General features: G+C 49.1%; 1 protein-coding gene across 3 annotated transcripts; it reads left to right on the forward strand.

Moving 5' to 3' along the window:
* Positions 1 to 393: 393 nt before the first annotated feature.
* Positions 394 to 23,734, forward strand: FAM83H (family with sequence similarity 83 member H). Of its 3 annotated transcripts, none has more exons than XM_053467967.1 (5): positions 394 to 464; positions 19,305 to 19,793; positions 20,041 to 20,205; positions 20,408 to 20,532; positions 21,004 to 23,734. In XM_053467967.1, the coding sequence occupies exons 2-5, from the start codon at positions 19,338 to 19,340 to the stop codon at positions 23,657 to 23,659; spliced, it is 3,402 nt and encodes a 1,133-aa protein (XP_053323942.1). In that variant the 5' UTR covers positions 394 to 464; positions 19,305 to 19,337; the 3' UTR covers positions 23,660 to 23,734. The 3 variants fall into 3 exon arrangements, with proteins under 3 accessions (XP_053323942.1, XP_053323943.1, XP_053323941.1); XM_053467968.1 differs by lacking the exon at positions 394 to 464 and adding an exon at positions 15,743 to 15,913; XM_053467966.1 differs by lacking the exon at positions 394 to 464 and having other exon boundaries at positions 19,118 to 19,793.
* Positions 23,735 to 25,270: the final 1,536 nt, after the last annotated feature.

Raw genomic sequence — 25,270 nt, forward strand, 5'->3', positions numbered from 1 at the left:
ATCTATATAGGGGGGTGTGGGGTATTTTGGGGTATATAGTGTTTGAGGGGTCTCTTTGGTTCTGGTGGTATCGGTCCCGGTCCACGTGCGATTGATCCGGTACAGTCTGCATTGCATGTTGAATATGCTCGGTGTACGACGCTCCTGAACATGTTGGCGCTTTATTAAACTGCTCTGCTTTTACGGCCCCTGCGTTAACCCCTCGGGAGCCGCAGAGTGGCTGGCCGGCAGGGACAGGGTTAAGCAGAGGTGTCCTGCACCTAGGTGTGAGAGAGTGGAGGGAGATGCACTCGGGGTGGGGGAGGGCAGCCCAGGAATGCCTCTCTCTTGCTCTCCCTCTCTCCCTCGCCCGGGGTGGAGCCTTTCTCTCCGGTCCTGACTCACTCTGGAATCCGATAGGGAGGGAGGACACAGGAAGAGAGAGAGACTCACGGAGTGAGAGCGAGCGCTCCCCACCTGCCAAGGTAAGACCCCAAAGTGCGGCTCTCGGGGGCTCGGCGCATGCTGACACAGACCGGTGGCCCCGGGCCGTTTGGTGACTCGCCAGCGGCCGTTCCTGATTTCACGCAGCCCCGAGTACACTTTTTCTACACGAGTCCCCATTTCAAGGCCAGGTGTGGCCCCTCAGTCACAGGCAGGTGTCCCGGTGCCGGTGGCCGCTCGTACGCAGACAGGAGGGCCGGGGCCACGGCCAGCGGGCTTTACTTTCACCTGAAAGGGCGAAGGTGGCGACTCCAACCGAAACCTGCAGCTCTGACTCACGGAGCCCTACAGAGCGCCAACCGTGTACTCAGTGCTGTGCGCCTGCGCTCTGTGCCGCTTCACCTGTCCAGTAAAAGTAATCATACCTTCTACCGTCCCGGTGTGATGGGAGTTATTAAAAGGAAGGATATTATATGCAGGTGCCTGTTATCAGGACTGGTCAGACAGCGGCGGGTCTGTATGTAATGTAGGGGATGTGACTGCGTTATCAGGACTGGTCAGACAGCGGCTGGTCTGTATGTAATGTAGGGGATGTGACTGCGTTATCAGGACTGGTCAGACAGCGGCGGGTCTGCTTGTAATGTAGGGGATGTGACTGCGTTATCAGGACTGGTCAGACAGCGGCGGGTCTGCTTGTAATGTAGGGGATGTGACCGCGTTATCAGGACTGGTCAGACAGCGGCGGGTCTGCTTGTAATGTAGGGGATGTGCCTGCGTTATCAGGACTGGTCAGACAGCGGCGGGTCTGTATGTAATGTAGGGGGTGTGACTGCGTTATCAGGACTGGTCAGACAGCGGCGGGTCTGTATGTAACGTGGGGGATGTGACTGCGTTATCAGGAGTGGTCGGACAGCGGCGGGTCTGTATGTAATGTAGGGGAGTAACGTACTTCCCAGTCACCGTGTTCTGCATGTGCCAGTCCTGATTGTCGGGCAGTGAGTATATGGTTGGCAGGTAAAGCTGGTTCATTGCTTCTGTTTCCCGCAGTGTAGAGAGCTGGGAGGGGCTTACTGCTCCTGGTGGGTGGAGCTGACAGGAAACACCATAGAGAGGATTCACAGAGTAAATGCTGGCTGGACATCTCTCTCTGGTGCTTTCTGCCTGAAGCTCCGCCTCCGGGCGCAGAACTGGGAGAAGAAACGACTTCCTTCAGAGTGATGCCACCACGCTATGGAATATGATGGCGCTATATAAATATCACACATTGTACAGCGCTGCGGAGTATGACGGCGATATATAAATAATAACAACACACATTGTACAGCGCTGAGGAGTATGACGGCGATATATAAATAATAATAACACACATTGTACAGCGCTGAGGAGTATGACGGCGATATATAAATAATAATAACACACATTGTACAGCGCTGCGGAGTATGACGGCGATATATAAATAATAATAACACACATTGTACAGCGCTGCGGAGTATGACGGCGATATATAAATAATAATAACACACATTGTACAGCGCTGCGGAGTATGACGGCGATATATAAATAATAATAACACACATTGTACAGCGCTGCGGAGTATGACGGCGATATATAAATAATAATAACACACATTGTACAGCGCTGCGGAGTATGACGGCGATATATAAATAATAATAACACACATTGTACAGCGCTGCGGAGTATGACGGCGATATATAAATAATAATAACACACATTGTACAGCGCTGCGGAGTATGACGGCGATATATAAATAATAATAACACACATTGTACAGCGCTGCGGAGTATGACGGCGATATATAAATAATAATAATAACACACATTGTACAGCGCTGCGGAGTATGACGGCGATATATAAATAATAATAACACATTGTACAGCGCTGCGGAGTATGACGGCGATATATAAATAATAATAACACATTGTACAGCGCTGCGGAGTATGACGGCGATATATAAATAATAATAACACATTGTACAGCGCTGCGGAGTATGACGGCTATATATATATAATAATAACACACATTGTACAGCGCTGCGGAGTATGACGGCGATATATAAATAATAATAATAACACACATTGTACAGCGCTGCGGAGTATGACGGTGATATATAAATAATAATAATACACATTGTACAGCGCTGCGGAGTATGACGGCGATATATAAATAATAATAACACACATTGTACAGCGCTGCGGAGTATGACGGCGATATATAAATAATAATAACACATTGTACAGCGCTGCGGAGTATGATGGCGATATATAAATCAAATCAAATAGTTAATTAGTGCCGATTTAACCCCTCATTCTCAGTGTTATGTATGGGGTGTTGGAGGAGGGGGATATGTTTTATGTGACTGCGGACACTGACGTGTAACCCCTTGTTGGCCGGGAGCCGGTGCTCGCAGAGCATGCGCGGTATTTGGGGGCCGGCCCCAGCTAGTTTGGCCCTCTCAGGCTTCCTGACTGCCGCGGGCGGGGGAGGGGTGCTTTCTCTCTCTCTTTGGGTGTAATTCCCGGGACGGCCTCGGGGTCCGCGCTGTCTGTTCATGGTTTATTGTGGTCGGGCGTGTGAACTTACGCGTGTGTCACCTGACAATTAGGTGTTCCCGACAAAAAGAATGACTGAGCCAAAGCCTGACCGTGTCTAATAATTATCTGTGGGCAGGCGGCACGCGGTGCCTCGAACGCTGCGTTTAGTTAACCAGGCGCAGGGAATGGTGTGTGGGGGAGGGCAGGGAGGTCACCAGCTCGGCTGGGGGGATCTGTCAGACCGGTTACCCCGCCCCCGGGCTTTAACCCCACTTATGCCGGATCCTGGGGACACCCCTGCGCTCTTGTTGACACGGCGCCTGCGAGAAATTCCATACATTTTTAAGTCGCGTGTTTGCATTGCGGCCGGATTTACCCCACGGCCTGATTTACCCCAAACGGGGTGGTTGTTTGACTTGCTTGCGTGCCCCGTGGTATTTAGTTGCTGGCCTAGGCCTGGCCCAGCACAGCCAGATGGGGGGTGCAGAGACCCCCCATGTAACCGTCCCATTAAGCAGTGACAGCTGAAGGGCCCAGCTGGCCCCCGGTGTTGCATCGGGGAGACCCGGGGCCGGGAGTGAGAGCCCCAGGTTGCGTGGTCGCCGGGGGTCGGATCACGTTTTGCTCCGTTTTGTCTGTGTACTGCTCTACAGAGTATGTTGGCGCCCCATGAGCAGCCGGCAGAGGAACAGTAAAGCCGCGCTTGTGGCCCCTGATATATAAACCCATTTTCTCATTAAACTCATGTCTCTAAGGGGCCACAGGGGTGAAAAAACATTATCTGGACTGAGGTGTCCGGTACCCCCCTGGGGTATATCACTCAGGTCAGGGGGAGGGGTGGATAATGCCCCATCTTAACATGCCCCCTGCCCCATCTTAACATGCCCCCTGCCCCAGGGTGTGCACTGTAGAGATAATAAAACCCTGCCTTATAAACAGTCCTTATCTCATTAACGGTTATCAGTAGGAGCCGGAGTTCCTATTAACCCCTTACTGCCTCTTCCCAAACAACAACTCAGCGGGACTGACGCTATAATCATCAGGAGGCTGCTGCTTCTCACACAGAGGGGCGTGGCCTATACAGCCAAAATGGCTGCCACCAGCAATCTCAAATCGGTGTAAAAAGACAATTCAGTCTTGTTTAACTACTAAATCAGTGATCAGATCGCTGACGTGTGATTGGCTGCCGCTGCTGCCATCCATTTCAAAGGGACTGCTGCTGAGGAGGTCCAACAAGCATACTGAGGTATGCTCCCTGCTTTCTGTCGGGGCAGCTGGGGGCGGAGTTAAATGAGACAGGTGTCTATTTTATAACCAATCACTAAGTAATGCACCTGTAATGTTTTACTTTGCTGAGACGGTGGTGGATAAGTGGAACAGCCTCTCAGCATAAATGGAAGTGTAGGAATTCACACATGCAGGTACGAGTATTCAAAAGTGGGCCCCGTGCTTATGAGGCAGATTAAGTCCGTTTGAAGGGTTTGAGCGGGGTGCATGCGCGGACACGCTGTCTCCATGGTGAAGACGCCTATTCTAATATTTATTTTTGGGGCCACGTGACCACGGGCCCTCAGCAGTGTGGGCAGGTAAAAGGGACGGCCCCGTGTGCGATGCATGTGAGTTTATGTACTAAGCCCTTTAAATCTGCAACTTAACGACAGGGGAGGAATAATTTAATGGGGAGGAATAATCCTTCAGATCTGAGAACAGGAAGTTGAGACGGCAGCTCCTGTGGAATCTGTCTGCAGAACCAACTGTGTGTGTTCTCCCCGGGGAGGGAAAGGGTTAATGGTGTGAAATCAGTTGGATTTGGCAGAATTGGTTTTATCGCTTTATTTAACCTGCTGACTGGGCGAGACTGCGAGACGCGCAGAGACTGGGGCGAGACTGCGAGACGCGCAGGGACTGGGGCGAGAGTTCAAAGGGTGAGCCTGCGCCCCGCTCTCCTCCGCGGCTGCGCCCCGCTCTCCTCCGCGGCTGCGCCCCAGCTCTCACTGTCTCCGCGCCTGCCTGCAGACTGTCTACGAAGTAACCACAAAGGCCTCTTCTTACTGGCTGACCCCGTCACATGACAGACAGGAGGACACCTAATCACATTGCAGAGTTTGTGTCCCGGCAGATGCCCCGCTGCCGGAGAGAGGGGCCCCGCATATCACTCGGCGCAACAAGTACTGCAGGAGCCGCCAGGAGCCTTCTGCCTGATTGTTAATCTGAGCCACGGCGGCCATCTTAACTTCCTGTCCTCAGGATCTGCATGGTTATTCCTCCTTATCATATCCCCCCTATTGTTAAGTTGCTGGTTTTTGCTGATTGGTTAAGGAAGAGGAAGTGCCGGACAGGAAATTGATCAGATAATGTTGGCTTTGCCACCGGCTGCCACCAACCTCAGCCATGGAGGGGGTAACTACCCTCCAACATTACGTCAGTGAGCCGGCGTCGCTTCACGGCAGCTAACATTCGCGACGTAAGCCAGGTTATCAGGACTGTCTCTGAAAGTTCAGGAGTGTTGGTAACTATCCGGTGAAAGAAGTGGATAAGCCCCTTAGAATGTTCCGTATCCCGGGGTTGTTGATGGCGGCAAGCGATGCGCGGCAGCTCGGGGTAACGTGTCTCCTCACGCCCTTTCCCAGAACGCCCGGCACGTCCTGCTGCGCGATTAGTCAGAGTCTGTACTTTGAGCTCGGAGGGAATGCCGATCCGGACTTGTTTTATCGTCACGTAACCCGGCTCCACAACACTCATTACCTTCAACACCTGCAGAGCATCGCGGCCCCCGGCTGAGGTGCGCTGCTCTGCAGGAAGCGCTGGCTTCTGAAGCTAAAAGGAAAACGTCGTTTGATGACATCCATTATTCACCGTGTAATCGTTACTTGGGGCTGCAGACTCTGCGCGGGGGCAGCCATCTTGTCTCTGTTAGCCCCGCCCCCTGTCGGTTTCCCTGAAGTCCTGCTCTGTCCCATCAAACTGATGATAAGAAGAAGATCCTCAGGGTTTTTACCCCAGTCTCGGGGGGGGCAGATTCTCAGGGTTTTTACCCCAGTCTCGGGGTGAAGGGGCAGATTCTCAGGGTTTTTACCCCAGTCTCGGGGTGAAGGGGCAGATTCTCAGGGTTTTTACCCCAGTCTCGGGGTGAAGGGGCAGATTCTCAGGGTTTTACCCCAGTGTTAGGGTGAAGGGGCAGATTCTGGGGCCACACAGTCTGGAACCGACTCTTTCATATTTTCCTCTGAGCTCTCCTCTCCCTCGCTGCAATAGGATCTGTGTGATGAGCCTTTAAAGGGTTAATATTTGGGGACTGTTGCATTCAGGAGCTTCCCGGGTCTGGCAGTAAAAATACTTCCTCGTCTCCGTCTGAAGCAATTCTGTAACGACTCAAACCTTAACGGCCATCAGTCTCGTCTTATGTCTATCCCATGCATGTTTAACTCCCCTCACTGTATTACCCTCTACCACTAATGCTGGGAGACGGTTCCACTTATCCACCGCCCTCTGTCTAAAGTAACGATTTGCCTATTTTGTTTCTGCCCCCCTCCACGCCTTACACCGGCGTAGAGATGCATTATTATCGTATGATGTGACAGGCGGTGCCCTCGCTGCGTTCTAAACACCCCACTAATCCGGGGGTAGTTATGAGGTCATAGTTATATTGTGTATATAATGCGCTTCTGGGAATTTCAGCAGCCAATCAGAATGCGGCAGAATTTGGCGGTGTACTTGGTGAAAATACCCCCGGTATACCCTGGCACTCTGTACAATAATACACAGATATACCCCGGCGCTGTACTTGGTAATAACCCCCGGCGCCGTATGCACAACAAACTAGGCCTCAATGTGCGATGTCAGTCAGCAGCCGCTAAGGCCAGTAAGGTATTGTCGTGTATAAAAAGGGGCATCAAGTCGCGGGATAAAGATATAATTTTGCCTCTGTATAAATCAATGGTAAGGCCGCACCTTGAATATGCTGCGCAATTTTGGGCACCTGTTCTAAAGCAGGATATCACAGCACTAGAAAGGGTGCAGAGGCGGCTACAAAATTAATAAAAGGAATGGAGCGCTATAGTTATGAAGAAAGGTTAACTACCGTATTTGCTCGATTATAAGACGACCCCGATTATAAGACGACCCCCCAAAATCAAAATATTAATTTAGGAAAAAAACAAAAAGCCTGAATATAAGACTACCCTATAGGGAAAAAGTTTTACCAGTAAATATTAATTAATGTAAATTATTTTCATGTTTAATAAAAGCTATGATTGAGAAAAATATATTTTTTAAATTTCCTTTTATTTGCCAACCTGCCCCCCCAGTTATGCCACTCTGCCCCCAGAAATGCTTTATACCCCCCTATTTGCCACTCTGCCCCATGATATGCCTTATACCCCTGTATGCCACTCTGGCATATAGGGGGTTAAAAGGCATATCATGCGGCTGAGTGGCATATAGGGGGGTATAAAGCATTTCTGGAGGTATATAGGCATATCATGGGGCTGAGTGGCATATAGGGGGTTAAAATGCATTTCTGGAGGTCCAGAAATGCATTTTAACCCCCTATATGCCACTCAGCCCCATGATATGCCTTTTAACCCAGCATGTACTGGCTGCCTTGGCTTGATAGGAGTGTGATTGCTGTTAGCAGTTTGATATATATATATATATATATATATATATATATATATATATATATATATATATATCAAACTGCTAACAGCAATCACACTCCTATCAAGCCAAGGCAGCCAGTACATGCTGGAACCTGGGGATGATAGCAGTGGGATTACAGCCTCCATATGCCATGCTACAACCCCCACCCCCCTTACACATCCATGCTATCACACACACACTCACACTCATTCACAAACATTTAAATACTCATTCATTCCCTTAATCACACACACTTCACACATACTCAAAAACCCTCCCCCACCCCCTCACCTGAACTGCAGATCTCCCACTCGCAGACTTCTGCAGGGGACCGGCTGTAGCAACTTCTCTGGCCCCGCCCTCAGAGGAGGGAGGGGGGAGATAGAGTTCTGTGAGGACGCTGCAAGCTTCCTGCCCTGCTTCTAACAGAAGAGACGCTGCTCGTGACCGGTAAGCAGCATGGCGCCAGCATTTTTTTGGGGTCTGATTAGAAGACGACCCCGATTATAAGACGAGGGGTATTTTTCAGAGCATTTGCTCTGGAAAAAACCTCGTCTTATAATCGAGCAAATACGGTAATTTAAATCTGTTTAGTTTAGAAAAACGGCGTCTCAGAGGGGATATGATAACGTTATATAAATATATTCCGGGGGCCGATATACATTATATAAATATATTCCGGGGGCCGATATACATTATATAAATATATTCCGGGGGAGGATATACATTATATAAATATATTCGGGGCCCATATACATTATATAAATATATGCGGGGCCGATATACATTATATAAATATATGCGGGGCCGATATACATTATATAAATATATGCAGGGCGGATATATATTATATAAATATATGCGGGGCCGATATACATTATATAAATATATACGCGGGGCCGATATACATTATATAAATATATGTGGGGCCGATATACATTATATAAATATATGCAGGGAGGATATACATTATATAAATATACGCGGGGCCGATATACATTATATAAATATATGCGGGGAGGATATACATTATATAAATATATGCGGGGCGGATATACATTATATAAATATACGCGGGGCCGATATACATTATATAAATATATGCGGGGCGATATACATTATATAAATATACGCGGGGAGGATATACATTATATAAATATATGCGGGGCCGATATATATTATATAACTATACGCGGGGACGATATACATTATATAAATATATGCGGGGCCGATATATATTATATAAATATATGCAGGGAGGATATACATTATATAAATATATACGCGGGGCCGATATACATTATATAAATATATGCGGGGCGATATACATTATATAAATATATGCGGGGAGGATATACATTATATAAATATATGCGGGGCCGATATATATTATATAAATATATGCAGGGAGGATATACATTATATAAATATATACGCGGGGCCGATATACATTATATAAATATATGCAGGGAGGATATACATTATATAAATATACGCGGGGCCGATATACATTATATAAATATATGCGGGGAGGATATACATTATATAAATATATGCGGGGCGGATATACATTATATAAATATATGCGGGGCGGATATACATTATATAAATATACGCAGGGCCGATATACATTATATAAATATATGCAGGGCCGATATACATTATATAAAAATATGCGGGGCCGATATACATTATATAAATATACGCGGGGCCGATATACATTATATAAATATATGCAGGGCCGATATACATTATATAAATATATGCAGGGCCGATATACATTATATAAATATATTCGGGGAGGATATACATTATATAAATATATGCGGGGGCGATATACATTATATAAATATATGCGGGGTGGATATACATTATATAAATATATGCGGGGCGATATACATTATATAAATATATGCGGGGTGGATATACATTATATAAATATATGCGGGGCGATATACATTATATAAATATATGCGGGGTGGATATACATTATATAAATATATGCGGGGCCGATATACATTATATAAATATATGCGGGGCCGATATACATTATATAAATATATGCGGGGCCGATATACATTACATAAATATACACGGGGGGGCGATATACATTATATAAATATATGCGGGGGGGCGATATACATTATATAAATATATGCGGGGGGGCGATATACATTATATAAATATATGCGGGGCCGATATACATTATATAAATATATGCGGGGCCGATATACATTATATAAATATATGTGGGGTGGATATACATTATATAAATATACGCGGGGGGGCGATATACATTATATAAATATATGCGGGGGGGCGATATACATTATATAAATATATGCGGGGAGGATATACATTATATAAATATACGCGGGGGGGCGATATACATTATATAAATATACGCGGGGGGGCGATATACATTATATAAATATACGCGGGGCCGATATACATTATATAAATATATGCGGGGCCGATATACATTATATAAATATATGCAGGGCTGATATACATTATATAAATATATGCAGGGCTGATATACATTATATAAATATATGCAGGGCTGATATACATTATATAAATATATTCGGGGCTGATATACATTATATAAATATATGTGAGGCTGATATACATTATATAAATATATGCAGGGCTGATATACATTATATAAATATATGCGAGGCTGATATACGTTATATAAATATATGCAGGGCTGATATACATTATATAAATATATACAGGGCTGATATACATTATATAAATATATGCGGGGCTGATATACATTATATAAATATTTGCGGGGCCGATATACATTATATAAATATATGCGGGGTGGATATACATTATATAGATATATGCGGGGCGATATACATTATATAAATATATGCGGGGAGGATATACATTATATAAATATACGCAGGCCGATATACATTATATAAATATATGCGGGGCCGATATACATTATATAAATATATGCGGGGCCGATATACATGATATAAATACATGCGGGGCCGATATACATTATATAAATATACGCAGGCCGATATACATTATATAAATATATGCGGGGAGGATATACATTATATAAATATACGCAGGCCGATATACATTATATAAATATATGCGGGGCCGATATACATTATATAAATATACGCGGGCGATATACATTATATAACTATATTCGGGGGGCCGATATACATTATATAAATATATTCAGGGGGCCGATATACATTATATAAATATATTTGGGGGCCGATATACATTATATAAATATATTCGGGGGCCAATACAAACCATTGTGTGGAAATCTGTTCATAAACAGGACTGTGCACAGGACGCCGGGTCAGGCGTTCAGACCGGAAGAAAGGAGATTTCGCCTAAGGCAGAGGAAAGGGGTTTTTACAGTAAGGGCAGTAAGGATGTGGAATTCTCTGCCTGCAGAGGTCGTTTTATCAGAGTCTCTACAGACGTTTAAACTGCAACTGGATAGAAAAACATAATATCCGGGGATATAATCTGTAATTATGGGGGAAACGGCTTATTGATCCAAGGAGAAATCTGACGGCCATTTTGGGGTCAAGAATGTTTTTTTCCCTGGTTACTGCAAAATTGGAAAGAGCGAAACCGGGGTTTTTTTTGCCTTCTTTTGGATCAACAGCAAAAAATTAACCGATATAGGAAAGGCTGAACCTGATGGACGCCGGTCTTTTATCAGCCTAGATAACTATGTAATAACCCCCCAGCGCTGTATACAGTAATATAACCCCCCCAGCGCTGTATACAGTAATATAACCCCCAGCGCTGTATACAGTAATATAACCCCCCGCGCTGTATACAGTAATATAACCCCCAGTGCTGTATACAGTAATATAACCCCCAGCACTGTATACAGTAATATAACCCCCAGCGCTGTATACAGTAATATAACCCCCCAGCACTGTATACAGTAATATAACCCCCCCAGCGCTGTATACAGTAATATAACCCCCCAGCACTGTATACAGTAATATAACTCCCCCAGCACTGTATACAGTAATATAACCCCCAGCGCTGTATACAGTAATATAACCCCCAGCGCTGTATACAGTAATATAACCCCCAGCGCTGTATACAGTAATATAACCCCCCAGCGCTGTATACAGTAATATAACCCCCCCAGCGCTGTATACAGTAATATAACCCCCAGCGCCGTATACAGTAATATAACTCCCAGCGCTGTATACAGTAATATAACCCCCCAGCGCTGTATACAGTAATATAACCCCCAGCGCTGTATACAGTAATATAACCCCCAGCGCTGTATACAGTAATATAACCCCCAGCGCTGTATACAGTAATATAACCCCCCAGCGCCGTATACAGTAATATAACCCCCAGCGCCGTATACAGTAATATAACTCCCAGCGCTGTATACAGTAATATAACCCCTCAGCGCTGTATACAGTAATATAACCCCCAGCGCTGTATACAGTAATATTACCCCCAGCACTGTATACAGTAATATAACCCCCAGCGCTGTATACAGTAATATAACCCCCAGCGCTGCATACAGTAATATAACCCCCAGCGCTGCATACAGTAATATAACCCCCAGCGCTGTATACAGTAATATAACCCCCAGCGCTGTATACAGTAATATAACCCCCCCAGCGCTGTATACAGTAATATAACCCCCTGCACTGTATACAGTAATATAACCCCCAGCCCTGTATACAGTAATATAACCCCCAGCACTGTATACAGTAATATAACCCCCAGCGCTGTATACAGTAATATAACCCCCCAGCGCTGTATACAGTAATATAACCCCCAGTGCTGTATACAGTAATATAAACCCCCAGCACTGTATACAGTAATATAACCCCCCAGCGCTGCATACAGTAATATAACCCCCCAGCGCTGTATACAGTAATATAACCCCCAGCGCTGTATACAGTAATATAACCCCCCAGCGCTGTATACAGTAATATAACCCCCTGCACTGTATACAGTAATATAACCCCCAGCCCTGTATACAGTAATATAACCCCCAGCACTGTATACAGTAATATAACCCCCAGCGCTGTATACAGTAATATAACCCCCCAGCGCTGTATACAGTAATATAACCCCCAGCGCTGTATACAGTAATATAACCCCCCAGTGCTGTATACAGTAATATAACCCCCAGTGCTGTATACAGTAATATAACCCCCAGTGCTGTATACAGTAATATAACCCCCAGCGCTGTATACAGTAATATAACCCCCAGCACTGTATACAGTAATATAACCCCCAGCGCTGGATACAGTAATATAACCCCCCAGCACTATATACAGTAAAATAACCCCCAGCGCTTTATACAGTAATATAACCCCCAGCGCTGTATACAGTAATATAACCCCCAGCGCTGTATACAGTAATATAACCCCCAGCGCTGTATACAGTAATATAACCCCCCAGCGCTGTATACAGTAATATAACCCCCAGCACTGTATACAGTAATATAACCCCCCAGCGCTGTATACAGTAATATAACCCCCCAGCGCTGTATACAGTAATATAACCCCCCAGCGCTGTATACAGTAATATAACCCCCAGCGCTGTATACAGTAACATAACCCCCAGCGCTGTATACAGTAATATAACCCCCAGCGCTGTATACAGTAACATAACCCCCAGCGCTGTATACAGTAATATAACCCCCAGCGCTGTATACAGTAATATAACCCCCCAGCACTGTATACAGTAATATAACCCCCCAGCGCTGTATACAGTAATATAACCCCCAGCACTGTATACAGTAATATAACCCCCAGCGCTGTATACAGTAATATAACCCCCCCAGCGCTGTATACAGTAATATAACCCCCAGCGCTGTATACAGTAATATGACCCCCCCAGCGCTGTATACAGTAATATAACCCCCCAGCGCTGTATACAGTAATATAACCCCCCAGCGCTGTATACAGTAATATAACCCCCCAGCGCTGTATACAGTAATATAACCCCCAGCGCTGTATACAATAATATAACCCCCAGCGCTGTATACAATAATATAACCCCCAGCGCTGTATACAGTAATATAACCCCCAGCACTGTATACAGTAATATAACCCCCAGCGCTGTATACAGTAATATAACCCCCAGCGCTGTATACAGTAATATAACCCCCCACCGCTGTATACAGTAATATAACCCCCCAGCGCTGTATACAGTAATATAACCCCCAGCGCTGTATACAGTAATATAACCCCCAGCACTGTATACAGTAATATAACCCCCAGCACTGTATACAGTAATATAACCCCCCAGCGCTGTATACAGTAATATAACCCCCCAGCGCTGTATACAGTAATATAACCCCCAGCACTGTAAACAGTAATATAACCCCCAGCGCTGTATACAGTGATATAACCCCCAGCGCTGTATACAGTAATATAACCCCCAGCGCTGTATACAGTAATATAACCCCCAGCACTGTATACAGTAATATAACCCCCAGCGCTGTATACAGTAATAACTTGTGACGGACGGGTCTCTGTGACACGGTAATCTGTATAAGGTATTATTATATGTGCCGCTCCGCAGCTGGTTCTCCGTGGTCGTTGGTTTTTGTCAGATTCTCGCTCCCCGCTGTGGGATTTGTTAAATATTTGGTTTGGTTGGTAAAATAAATCTAATCTCCTCCGTGTGCCGAGTTCTTTCATCAAATGAAATTGGTCGATTGTTACTGGGAACCAGCCTGCTGGGGTCCTGCATTAACTGATACATTACCGGGGCTCCCGCTTCCCAGGAGGGGGGGCATTACCGGGGCTCCCGCTTCCCGGGGGGGGGCATTACCGGGGCTCCGCGTCCCAGGAGGGGGGGGGGAATTACCGGGGCTGGGATCGGTGTGACTGCCCCACCGCTCACCGCGATTATTAATCCGATGGGGACCAAGAACTCAACGACAGAGTGAAGCGTGAGTCGGGGTGAGCGCTCTGCCACTGCCCCCCCCACCCCAGGCATTGCCCCCCCACCCCAGGCATTGCCCCGCATTTCCCACCTTCACATCGGCCCTGAATCTGTTATCGGGGGGCCGAGGACATTGCCGTTCCCACTGGGCTGTACGTTTGGGGGGTTTTGGTGGAGACCCTCGATGAAGGCTCCAGTGACCGGTTATAGGTGTATGCGTTGTGTACGCGGGGAGCGAACGCCCAGGATCAGCACTTCAAAGGGGACGGGGCGAGTTTCCGAGCGGCGATGGCTTGAAGTTTTACGAGGTTTGGGTTTGGTGGCGGGGAGTCGCCTCCCGGCCGTGTGACATTCTCTGCGTGCCGCCGCCGCGGTTGGACGGACCCTCCGGAGCTCCGATGGCCGCGTCCCCTCCATCTCCTCTGCTGTGAGCGGACCCGGGGACGATGTCCCACCGCACCAGATGGAGCCAAACGCGCCGTGAGGAGTGGACCCTGTACCTGGCGCTGCTCAGGGACGCCATGGCGTGGAGGCAGAGCATGTGGATGACTCTTGGACCCCCGACCTTTATACTGAGCGCCGAAGATCACTTCAGCCGATCCGTCTTTTCCTGGGAGGCGTCTGGGGTAGGTCAGGGCTCGGAGCCGGTAGACCCCGGTGTGTGGAGCCGGTAGACCCCGGCGCGCGGAGTAGGTCAGGAGCCGGTGCGTGGAGCCGGCAGACCCCGGTGCGTGGAGTAGGTCAGAAGCCGGTAGACCCCATACATGGAGCCGATAGAACCCTGGCGAGTGGAGCTGGCAGACCCCCATATATTGAGCCGGTAGCCCCCCGGCGCATGGAGTAGGTCAGGACCCGGTAGAACCCGGCGCGTGGAGCCGGTAGAACCCCGGTGTGTGGAGCCGGTAGAACCCGTGTATTGGGCCGGCAGACCCCCGGTTGCCCCCCGGATCAGCCGTGGACCTGTATTTGTTAGTTTCTGAGCGCGCTCGGCGTGTTCGTTGCGTGACGGCTCTGTAGGCGGTGGATTCCGTGTATTTCCTGCTCTTGCTGTCGTGAAGCCGTTCTGTTCTGGATTCTCCTTTTGATGTCCGCGCGCATCCCACCCCCTTATCGGCCCCTTTTAGTGTAAATGCGGACAGTTACCCCGGGTATATACGGGCCTTGGGTGCAGGGGCTGGGATCGGTCGGAAATTGTGTCTGTATCTGCTGCGGCCTGGCAGTGAAGGGGTTACCCGGCTGGGAGGGGCTCCGGGGCAGGTAGGGGCGTGAGTCCTGCGCGGCAGGTATGCACGCGGGGCAGGTAGGGGCAGGCAGCCTCAGACGCTGACAGCATGACGGGGGACTAGCAGCTCCTCATACAGGTATGTGCGGGGACCGGGACCACCACCGCTGGGTAGCAGATCTGCAGGGGGTCGCTTCAGTCCTATTAGGCTATGAAATCTGTGGGGATCAGAGAGGGGCTTATAACATAATGTATATCACAAATCAGTCTGCAGGGCTATTCACTAAACCCCGGTTACAGCTTAACATCTCCCCGTGCATGAGGGAGGGACCGACCCTCGGAGCCCTGTATAATGTATAGATAAATCAGTGACCGGCCCCCTGTATAATGTATAGATAAATCAGTGACCGGCCCCTGTATAATGTATAGATAAATCAGTGACCGGCCCCTGTATAATGTATAGATAAATCAGTGACCGGCCCCTGTATAATGTATAGATAAATCAGTGACCGGCCCCCTGTATAATGTATAGATAAATCAGTGACCAGCCCCCTGTATAATGTATAGATAAATCAGTGACCGGCCCCTGTATAATGTATAGATAAATCAGTGACCGGCCCCCTGTATAATGTATAGATAAATCAGTGACCGGCCCCCTGTATAATGTATAGATAAATCAGTGACCGGTCCCCTGTATAATGTATAGATAAATCAGCGAGTCGGCCCCTGTATAATGTATAGATAAATCAGTGACCGGTCCCCTGTATAATGTATAGATAAATCAGTGACCGGCCCCTGTATAATGTATAGATAAATCAGTGACTGGCCCCCCCCGTATAATGTATAGATAAACCAGTGACCGGCCCCTGTATAATGTATAGATAAATCAGTGACCGGCCCCCTGTATAATGTATAGATAAATCAGTGACCGGTCCCCTGTATAATGTATAGATAAATCAGTGACCGGCCCCCTGTATAATGTAGAGATAAATCAGCGAGCCGGCCCCTGTATAATGTATAGATAAATCAGTGACCGGCCCCCTGTATAATGTATAGATAAATCAGTGACCGGCCCCCTGTATAATGTATAGATAAATCAGTGACCGGCCCCTGTATAATGTATAGATAAATCAGTGACCGGCCCCCTGTGTAATGTATAGATAAATCAGTGACCGGCCCCCCGTATAATGTATAGATAAATCAGTGACCGGCCCCCTGTATAATGTATAGATAAATCAGTGCCCTGGCCCCTGTATAATGTATAGATAAATCAGTGACCGGCCCCCTGTATAATGTATAGATAAATCAGTGACCGGCCCCCTGTGTAATGTATAGATAAATCAGTGACCGGCCCCCCGTATAATGTATAGATAAATCAGTGACCGGCCCCTGTATAATGTATAGATAAATCAGTGACCGGCCCCCTGTATAATGTATAGATAAATCAGTGACCGGCCCCCTGTATAATGTATAGATAAATCAGTGCCCTGGCCCCTGTATAATGTATAGATAAATCAGTGACCGGCCCCCTGTATAATGTATAGATAAATCAGTGACCGGCCCCTGTATAATGTATAGATAAATCAGTGACCGGCCCCCTGTATAATGTATAGATAAATCAGTGACCGGCCCCCTGTATAATGTATAGATAAATCAGTGCCCTGGCCCCTGTATAATGTATAGATAAATCAGTGACCGGCCCCCTGTATAATGTATAGATAAATCAGTGACCGGCCCCCTGTATAATGTATAGATAGATCAGTGACCGGCCCCCTGTATAATGTATAGATAGATCAGTGACCGGCCCCTGTATAATGTATAGATAAATCAGTGACCGGCCCCCTGTATAATGTATAGATAAATCAGCGAGCCGGCCCCAGAGTTTGATTTTGTATTTATCAGCCCCCCCGCTCCCTCGCCTCACATCAGTTGCGGTGGTATGATGTCATAGGGATGGAGTCATATACGAGTCACTTCCTCCTCCGTGATTCATCCCGTTAGGGGTGTTTAGTGCCGTATCCCAGCAACCGCACTGTTATTTGGGCCAATAGGGGGCCAGCATTTCTGAAACTTGGAGGCGTTTGTTATGATCGGCTGCTAATGGAGCAGTAGGGCATTGGAGGGGCCCCGGGGGCCAGCCACAGGTTTGCGAAGCCCATGCGCGGCTCTATGGGGTATCAGGAGCAGAGGGGCAAAAATGGCCGCAGATACCCGGTTCATCCTCAGCTAGCCGGCTGCCAGCCGAGGGCCGGCGGTGTAACATACATGTTGGAAGCGTGAGGACTGGCGGGATCTCTCTGCTTTATGCATGCGCAGCACCCGGCCCGGAGCTCCCAGTAGGATAACCAGAGGACAGCCAGTAGACAGAAGACTAGTGGATGGGACTGTCCTGGCAGATTTGGGACTGTTGGCAGCTATTCAGAGCTATAAGGTACAACAGTCTCTTATTTAAAGGGCCGGAGCAGCGTGTGAGTCACCCGTCACACCCGTCACCGACACGTCCCGCTCCTGTCTCTCCAACATGCGCGGCAGCTGCCCCACTAACATTAACCCCTTCACGGCAGGACTACATAGTCCCTAACGTAACCATGCCTCCCAACTGTCCTGCTTTGCCTGAGACAGTCCCAATTTTGCCCTATGGTGAAGGGTGATACAGCAAGGGGATTAAACATGCATGGGATAGGCGTATGGTTAGATAAGTGGAAGAGCCTCCCAGCAGAAGTGGTAGAGGGTAATACAGTGAGTGGGTTAAACATGCATGGGATAGACGGCTCCTGAATCTAATCCAACGATGATTAAGGTTTGAGTCGTTACAGACGGGGGCCGGTTGGGGCCGATGTGCCGGCGGGGCGTTGAACGCATCTGGATAATAAGCAGGTGTTTGATCGCCCGCGGCCCGCAGTGTATTGTGTGCTGTACATCTGCCGCTGTCAGTGTGCATGCGCCTGTGTAGCTGGCTGGTTAACACAATCCTGGTTAACCCCTCGCTGCCTGGAAACCCCTAATTGTAGTTGTGGCCATAAAGGAAATCCCGTTCCTGCCTCCCCCTGGGGTGAATGCGGGGATTAAAAGTGCGCGGCGCTCTCTTTGGTTACGCGCCGCGCTCTCTTTGGTTACGCGCGGCGCTCTCTTTGGTTGCGCGAGGCGCTCTCATTGGTTACGCGCGGCGCTCTCTTTGGTTACGCGAGGCGCTCTCTTTGGTTACGCGAGGCGCTCTCTTTGGTTACGCGAGGCGCTCTCATTGGTTACGCGAGGCGCTCTCTACATATATATGTAGGTTGTATATAATGATAGGTATAAAATGTCATGTCAGGACTGTCCTCATGAAATTAGGGAGGTTGCCCACTATGCCTGAATTATTTAATGTGATTGGACGAGCTCTGGCGGGTCGGCAGCCACCAGACTGCAGCTTCGGTGTTTGGGGGCAGTTAATTGTAACTCGTTTAACTGACTGCCACCTGACCCGTGGCTCCTCCTGGCCCTCGGGGGCCGAGGCGCTGTCCGTGTCTGATAATGTTCTCTCTCTGCAGGTCCCGTCTCTCCCCTCTCTCTGGTGTAGGCCGATGGCCCGTCGCTCTCAGAGCTCCTCGCAGGGGGATAACCCCTCGGACCCCAACTACCTGCCCCCCCATTACAAGGAGTATTACCGCATCGCCATCGACGTGCTCACCGAGGATGGCCCCGAGGGCTACGAGAGGTTCCTCGCCGACGAGGGCGCCCCCGACTTCTTGTGTCCCTCGGAGATGGATCTTATCAGCCGCCACCTGCAGAGACCCCCGGAGCCCACCCAGGAGAGCGCGTACACGGACCATGTTTACGGCACGCAGGAGGAATCCGACGGCTCCTCCGGGACTTACTGGCCGATGCACTCGGACACTGCGGCCCCTGAACTGGACCTGGGCTGGCCCCACGTCTACGGCTTTCAGGGGACCGAGGTGACCACTTTAATCCACCCGCCCCCCACCGATAACCCCACCATAAAGGAGGAGGTGCGCAGGATGATCCGCTCGGCACAGCAGGTAGGTGGAGGGGATACCGATGGGGACCACCGGGTCACACGAGGGGTGAGGGGTGCAGCCTTACCGCCCCCCCGAAGAAACACCAATTCCCCCAAAAGAGAGAAATTCCCAACAGAAAAAATAACCCCCCCCGTTCAGCCCCCTGCCGGTGTTTGTGAAGCGCAGTTTAGTAGACATAGCCCCTTTGCCACCACCCTGGCCCTGTTTGCGATGATCGCCATTAATTGCCCCTTTTTTCTGCCCTCAGGTCATTGCTATCGTCATGGACATCTTCACGGACGTGGACATTCTGGGCGACCTGCTGGACGCCGCCGCCCGCCGGGTTCCCGTTTACATCATTCTGGATGAAATGAACTCTCAGCACTTTCTAGACATGGCGTCCAAATGCAGGGTTAACCTGAACTACGTGGAGGTGAGTGGGGGTCCGGGGCGCGGCACGGGGGGCCACAGCCTCAGCGTTTATACCGTTTAGCGGTCAGACATTGACTGGCATGTCAATAACCCATGCCCCGGCTGGGGCATTATACCGGGCACTGAGGGTTATACAGGGAGGGGGGCCGAGCGCGGCCAGCGGGTGATCCCGCTAATTGTGATCCGATTACTTTGTGTTCCAGTTCCTGAGGGTCCGGACAGCCTCGGGCCCCACCTATTACTGCCGGACCGGCACCACGTTTAAAGGGAACCTGCTGGAGAAGTTCCTGCTGGTGGACTGCACGGTGGTGCTGAGCGGCACTTACAGGTGAGGAGAGCTGGACCGGCGTCATCGCCACTCACGTGACACGGGTGCTACACATTAATCACAACTCACGTGACACGGGGGCTACACATTAGTGGCATGTTTAAGGACACGGCCCCCTGGAGCTTACAGTCCAAAGAGGGAGTGTCTGTCCTCTCTTTCCCAACATCAGCCGCCATTTTTACCTAAAACCCCCTATGCTGGGTCACATGGCAGGAATCATGTGATGCCCCCTCAGTAGAAGGAGATGCAAACCTTGAAGTTATCCTTCTGGCCACTAGGTGGGGTGCGAGCACAGCCTTCACATACAATGACCGGTGCATGCGCAGCCCTTACCGCTGCCGTGTTTTTACGCCACCTTGATGTATTTGTGCTGCCGGGGGTCCCTTTTATCGTCTGATATCCGGTCCTGATACTTTTAGTCCTTTGATGGAAGACATGTTCTCACGACCTGATGTTCTGTGTCTCTTCCAGCTTCATGTGGTCTTTCGAGAAGATCCACCGCAGCATAGCCCACATCTTCCAGGGGGAGCTGGTCTCCAGCTTTGATGAAGAGTTTCGGATCCTGTTTGCCCAGTCGGACCCTCTCATCCCCCCGGAGAACGCCTTGGTCAGGATGGAGAAGCCATACATGGGGATGGTCCCATTTGCCGGCCAACGACCCATGTTTGACCGGAAGCTCCATTTCATGTACCCCAGAGATGACAGCTCCCAGAACTCGTTCCCGAACCTCGGCGTGGACCCCGATCGCCATTTTTTGCAATCGTTTCGAAGGGAGGACATGATGAGGCAAACCATGGAGAATTCCGGAATGCGAATGTTTGGGAACAGCCAGCTGCAGATGGAGAAGATGCAGATGGAGAAGATGCAGATGTCGTTCATGCACAACAAGCACATGGACATCGATGCCTTCAAGAGACACAGCTTTGCAGAAGGCACTTATGAGAATTATTCTGCTTCCAAGCAGTACAGCAGACAGATGTTCATGAACAACAACGACGAGCTGCGATTCCAGTCCAGCCAGTTCCAGAAGAGCCAGTTCCTGCAGATGGAGCGCTCGTTCACTCCCGGCCGGACTCAGGGGCTGTTCGAAAAAATTCGCGGGAACAGACAGGGTTTGCTTGACGTGGATGAAAGCGACGCTAGATATCCTCACAAGGCTTTGCCGGGAGAAGGGAATTTTGCGCTTGAAGGTCCTCACATGAGGCTCGGCTATAACCCTTCCAGCTCCTCGAGGGAGGTGAGGCACGGCTCCGAGCAGGCGATGCTGGGGGAGGAAGGGAAGTTCGGCCAGCGGTCCCAGGCTCGCCAGAAATATATGTGCCAGATGTCTCCCACGCAAAAGCAGAACGCCGAGCAGAGGCAGTTCTTCCAGGACCAAGATGCAGACAAAAAGCCCCCGGAAAACAAGCAGGGCATGCGCAGCTGGAGGATATCCTCCTATCTGAGCGGCATCCAGCCCGACCAAGACGAGGAGGGCCTTCCTATCCCGATGGAGTCAGACGCGTACGATGACGCGCTTGTACCTGCTGAAAAGTCTCTGCCCGCACCAAACGAGACTTTGCTGAAGTATTCCGTCGACTCCATTCCGCCGTACAGGCCTTTAACGCCATTAAATAACGCGTTCTCAGCGGCGGAGAAAGCCAAAGAGGGACCCGTAGCAGAAAAGGAAGATGGCCTCCTTTCCAGACATGATTCCTTCCGTACCAGGACCAACCCGTTGATCCAGAGGAGTTCTCGCCTGCGGTCGTCTCTTATCTTTAGCAGCTCCAAGGTAGAACAGCACGGCTCTACGGTGGAGTCCATAAACGCTGTTCAGAAAGAGCAGAGCATAAGTGAGGTGCTTCAAGAGAACGAAACGGGCAAGACAACCTCCAAGGTGGCCGAGATCCTGGAGAAGTACAGGAGCGTGAACAAAGACGACGACGGCGGCGGCAGCACGACGGTCACCCAAGCCAAAGCGGCCTCCAGAGTCATCCAAGAGGAATCGGGGGACGGGCAAAAGAAGAGCACGGAGACGGTGGCTTACAAGGCGCTGGAGTCCAAGCTTCTGGAGAAAGATTCCTTCACCAGTACGCTTTTCGAGTCTCAGTACCGTTCCTCGGTAACGTCTCACTTCCAAGACCTGTTCAGCAGTGATAAGCACACCGGCTCGGTCACCAAGATGGAGCAGATGGCTTCCAGCGTCCAAACTATAGAAAGCAGCAAGCATGCTCTTCCAGAGAAAAAGGAGAACGCGCTTTCCATCACTGAATTAGAAGAGGCGCCCAAACCGCCGGAAACCCAAGTGCAAAAACCGCCAAGCCGGCCAAACTCCGGACTCTACTTTGGAAACGCTTTAGAGATTATGTCTCAAAACCCAACCACGGTCAGCTCTGTGAATAAGCCAGAAGAGGACGTGGCAAAGCCAGAGCAGAACCCGATGGAGTTCATTCGCAGAGGATCCATTAAACTGAAACAATTTTTGCATTCCAAAGCCGATAAAAAGTCAGAAGACTCCTCTTCGGATAGCACCAAGGCGGAAAAACAGAATAACGCCTTCAGGCGCCTTTCTAAAACCGACCTTCCGGAGCCTCTCGCTGTAGCGGAAACCGAGGACAAGACAACCAAAGCGGCTTCAGCGTCGCCTCCAAAGCCTACATCTGCTTCCCAGAGCAGGCTGTCCTCCTCAACCTCCAATGTCATCTTCAGCAGCAACCTCCGCGATGATACCAAGGTCATCCTGGAGCAGATATCCGCCAACAGCCAAAAAAACCGGGCAGAGATGGCCAAGCAGCAGGCGCTCGCCGGCAACGCAACTGAAGCCAACAGCACGGCGACCACCACCTCTGAAAGAAAAGCGGAAGAGCTGCCCAGTCCCGACACGTCGGCTCTGGCCAGGACCGGCAGCTTCCTCAGCCGAAGCCGGTTCTCCAGGCCGTCTCCCACCTCCCCGGAGGACAGAGACAACCTCCTGAGACGGATGGAGAGCATAAGGAAAGAGAAGAAAGTCTACAGCAGGTTTGAAGTGTTCTGCAAAAAGGACGATCAGCAGAACCCGGCCGACGTGCAAGACGAAGCTGACGCCAAAGATAAGAAAGCGGGCAAGTTTATGCCCAGGCTGCTGGAGACTTTAATCAATAAGAAGTGACCCTAGGAGCTCTGTCTCTCCACCGGGTGCCAAGTCCAACTCAACCGCAATGCAATCACCAGCAGATCCGCCATGGAGATCGGTCGCACGGCGGGGGTGGAGGGGCTGTTCAAAATACACGGCGGGGGGGGACTAAACCAGCCCGCGGGGCAAAAGGGAAGATCAGACTGTGTTCTTGGGGTGGATGGGTAGATAAATGTTTGCTTTCTTACTAGAGCTTTATTTGTGCGTCTGAACCTAGACCTCTCGTGGCCTCGAATTGGAACCGAAGTCGTTCGTCCCGCCAGCCCCTGGAATTCTGTAAAATGCTCTAAAAAACGAGGAATCGGGGCCACGCGGCAGCTTCCTGATAGCTTTATTTATTAAGCAGGAGCCGCCGTGAATCTAAATGCATCCCGTTATAAATAAATATAAAGCTAGAACTACAATCATTTTGGGTTTTTTAACTAATTCCTATTTTTCTAAACTCGGGCGGTCGAAGGTTTTGATAACTCTGCGTTTCTTTCCGTTTTTTTTTCTATGTTTTATCGGTATTATGACAGTTTTTATCGTTTGCGATCTCAGTCAAAGTATTAGATCCATGGTGCAGAATAATATATAATATGGGGGCTTATTAATTACCCGGCGCGGCAAGTAACGGTACCCGACGTGGCGTCACCCTGATTGTCCCGCTCCGTGCAAAATACTACTGAGATTTTATTAATGTGATAACCGCTGAAAAAGCTCAATTCCCGGAATTCATAAAAGAATGTGTTTATTTCCGCGGCCGCGCAGGGACGCGGTGGGTCAGCCGGAGTCGGGGGGGGAGGCGTTCATTAGGGGTCCCCGTAGCATTAGCGGCCGCCTCCTGTATGGCGTATAAATCACATTCTCCGCCTGATTTATATCTGATAATGGAGACCAGACTCCCAGTACCCTCAGCGGCACTGTGTGCACCCGGACTGGATCCATCTTCCTTATGCTGGCTTCCTACGCTGACGGGATGGCGCCTGCGCATCTTCTGTACGAATTCTAACCGAAAACAATAGACTTTTTTTAAAAAACCAGGACCGTTTTCCACCTCTATAAAAACAGGGCGTTCTCAGGAAATATTACCCCGTTCAGCCTTTTTTTTGGGACTATTTTTAAAGCAACGGAAACAAAAACCCAATCGACGGCTTAGTGGCTTTACCGGTGCTGATCGCGGCCAGAGGTCACCGGACCCGCACTGAAAAAAAACAGAGGTTCCCAAACCTGTTCTTTAATCTTCCACCTGGATCCGTGGGGTATTAAGGGCAGTTTGGGATCTCCTGTGTTAAATGGCGTCTGTATGATACGGGGGGCGCTCCGCTCTTCCAGATCACGAGTTCTGTTTTTACGGTGAAAGCCGAAGATTGAAATGTAAAGAATTATTTAAAATAAACTGCAAAAAAATCCTAAAACGATTGCTGTCTTTTCCTGTCCCGTAATGTGCTATATACCCCCTCCCCAATCCATAATGTGCTATATACCCCCTCCCCAATCCATAATGTGCTATATACCCCCTCCCCAATCCATAATGTGCTATATACCCCCTCCGCAATCCATAATGTGCTATATACCCCCTCCCCAATCCATAATGTGCTATATACC

The sequence above is a fragment of the Spea bombifrons genome, chromosome 5 (assembly GCF_027358695.1).
Source record: "Spea bombifrons isolate aSpeBom1 chromosome 5, aSpeBom1.2.pri, whole genome shotgun sequence".
NCBI lineage: Eukaryota > Metazoa > Chordata > Amphibia > Anura > Pelobatidae > Spea > Spea bombifrons.

Bases quoted from the DNA above. Each gene is read 5' to 3' on its own strand.
- FAM83H (XM_053467966.1), top strand. From the start codon at position 19,122: ATGCCTGAATTATTTAATGTGATTGGACGAGCTCTGGCGGGTCGGCAG. The intron at 20,206-20,407 runs GTGAGTGGGGGT...TTTGTGTTCCAG, and splicing joins TTAACCTGAACTACGTGGAG to TTCCTGAGGGTCCGGACAGC. The intron at 20,533-21,003 runs GTGAGGAGAGCT...TGTCTCTTCCAG, and splicing joins GTGCTGAGCGGCACTTACAG to CTTCATGTGGTCTTTCGAGA.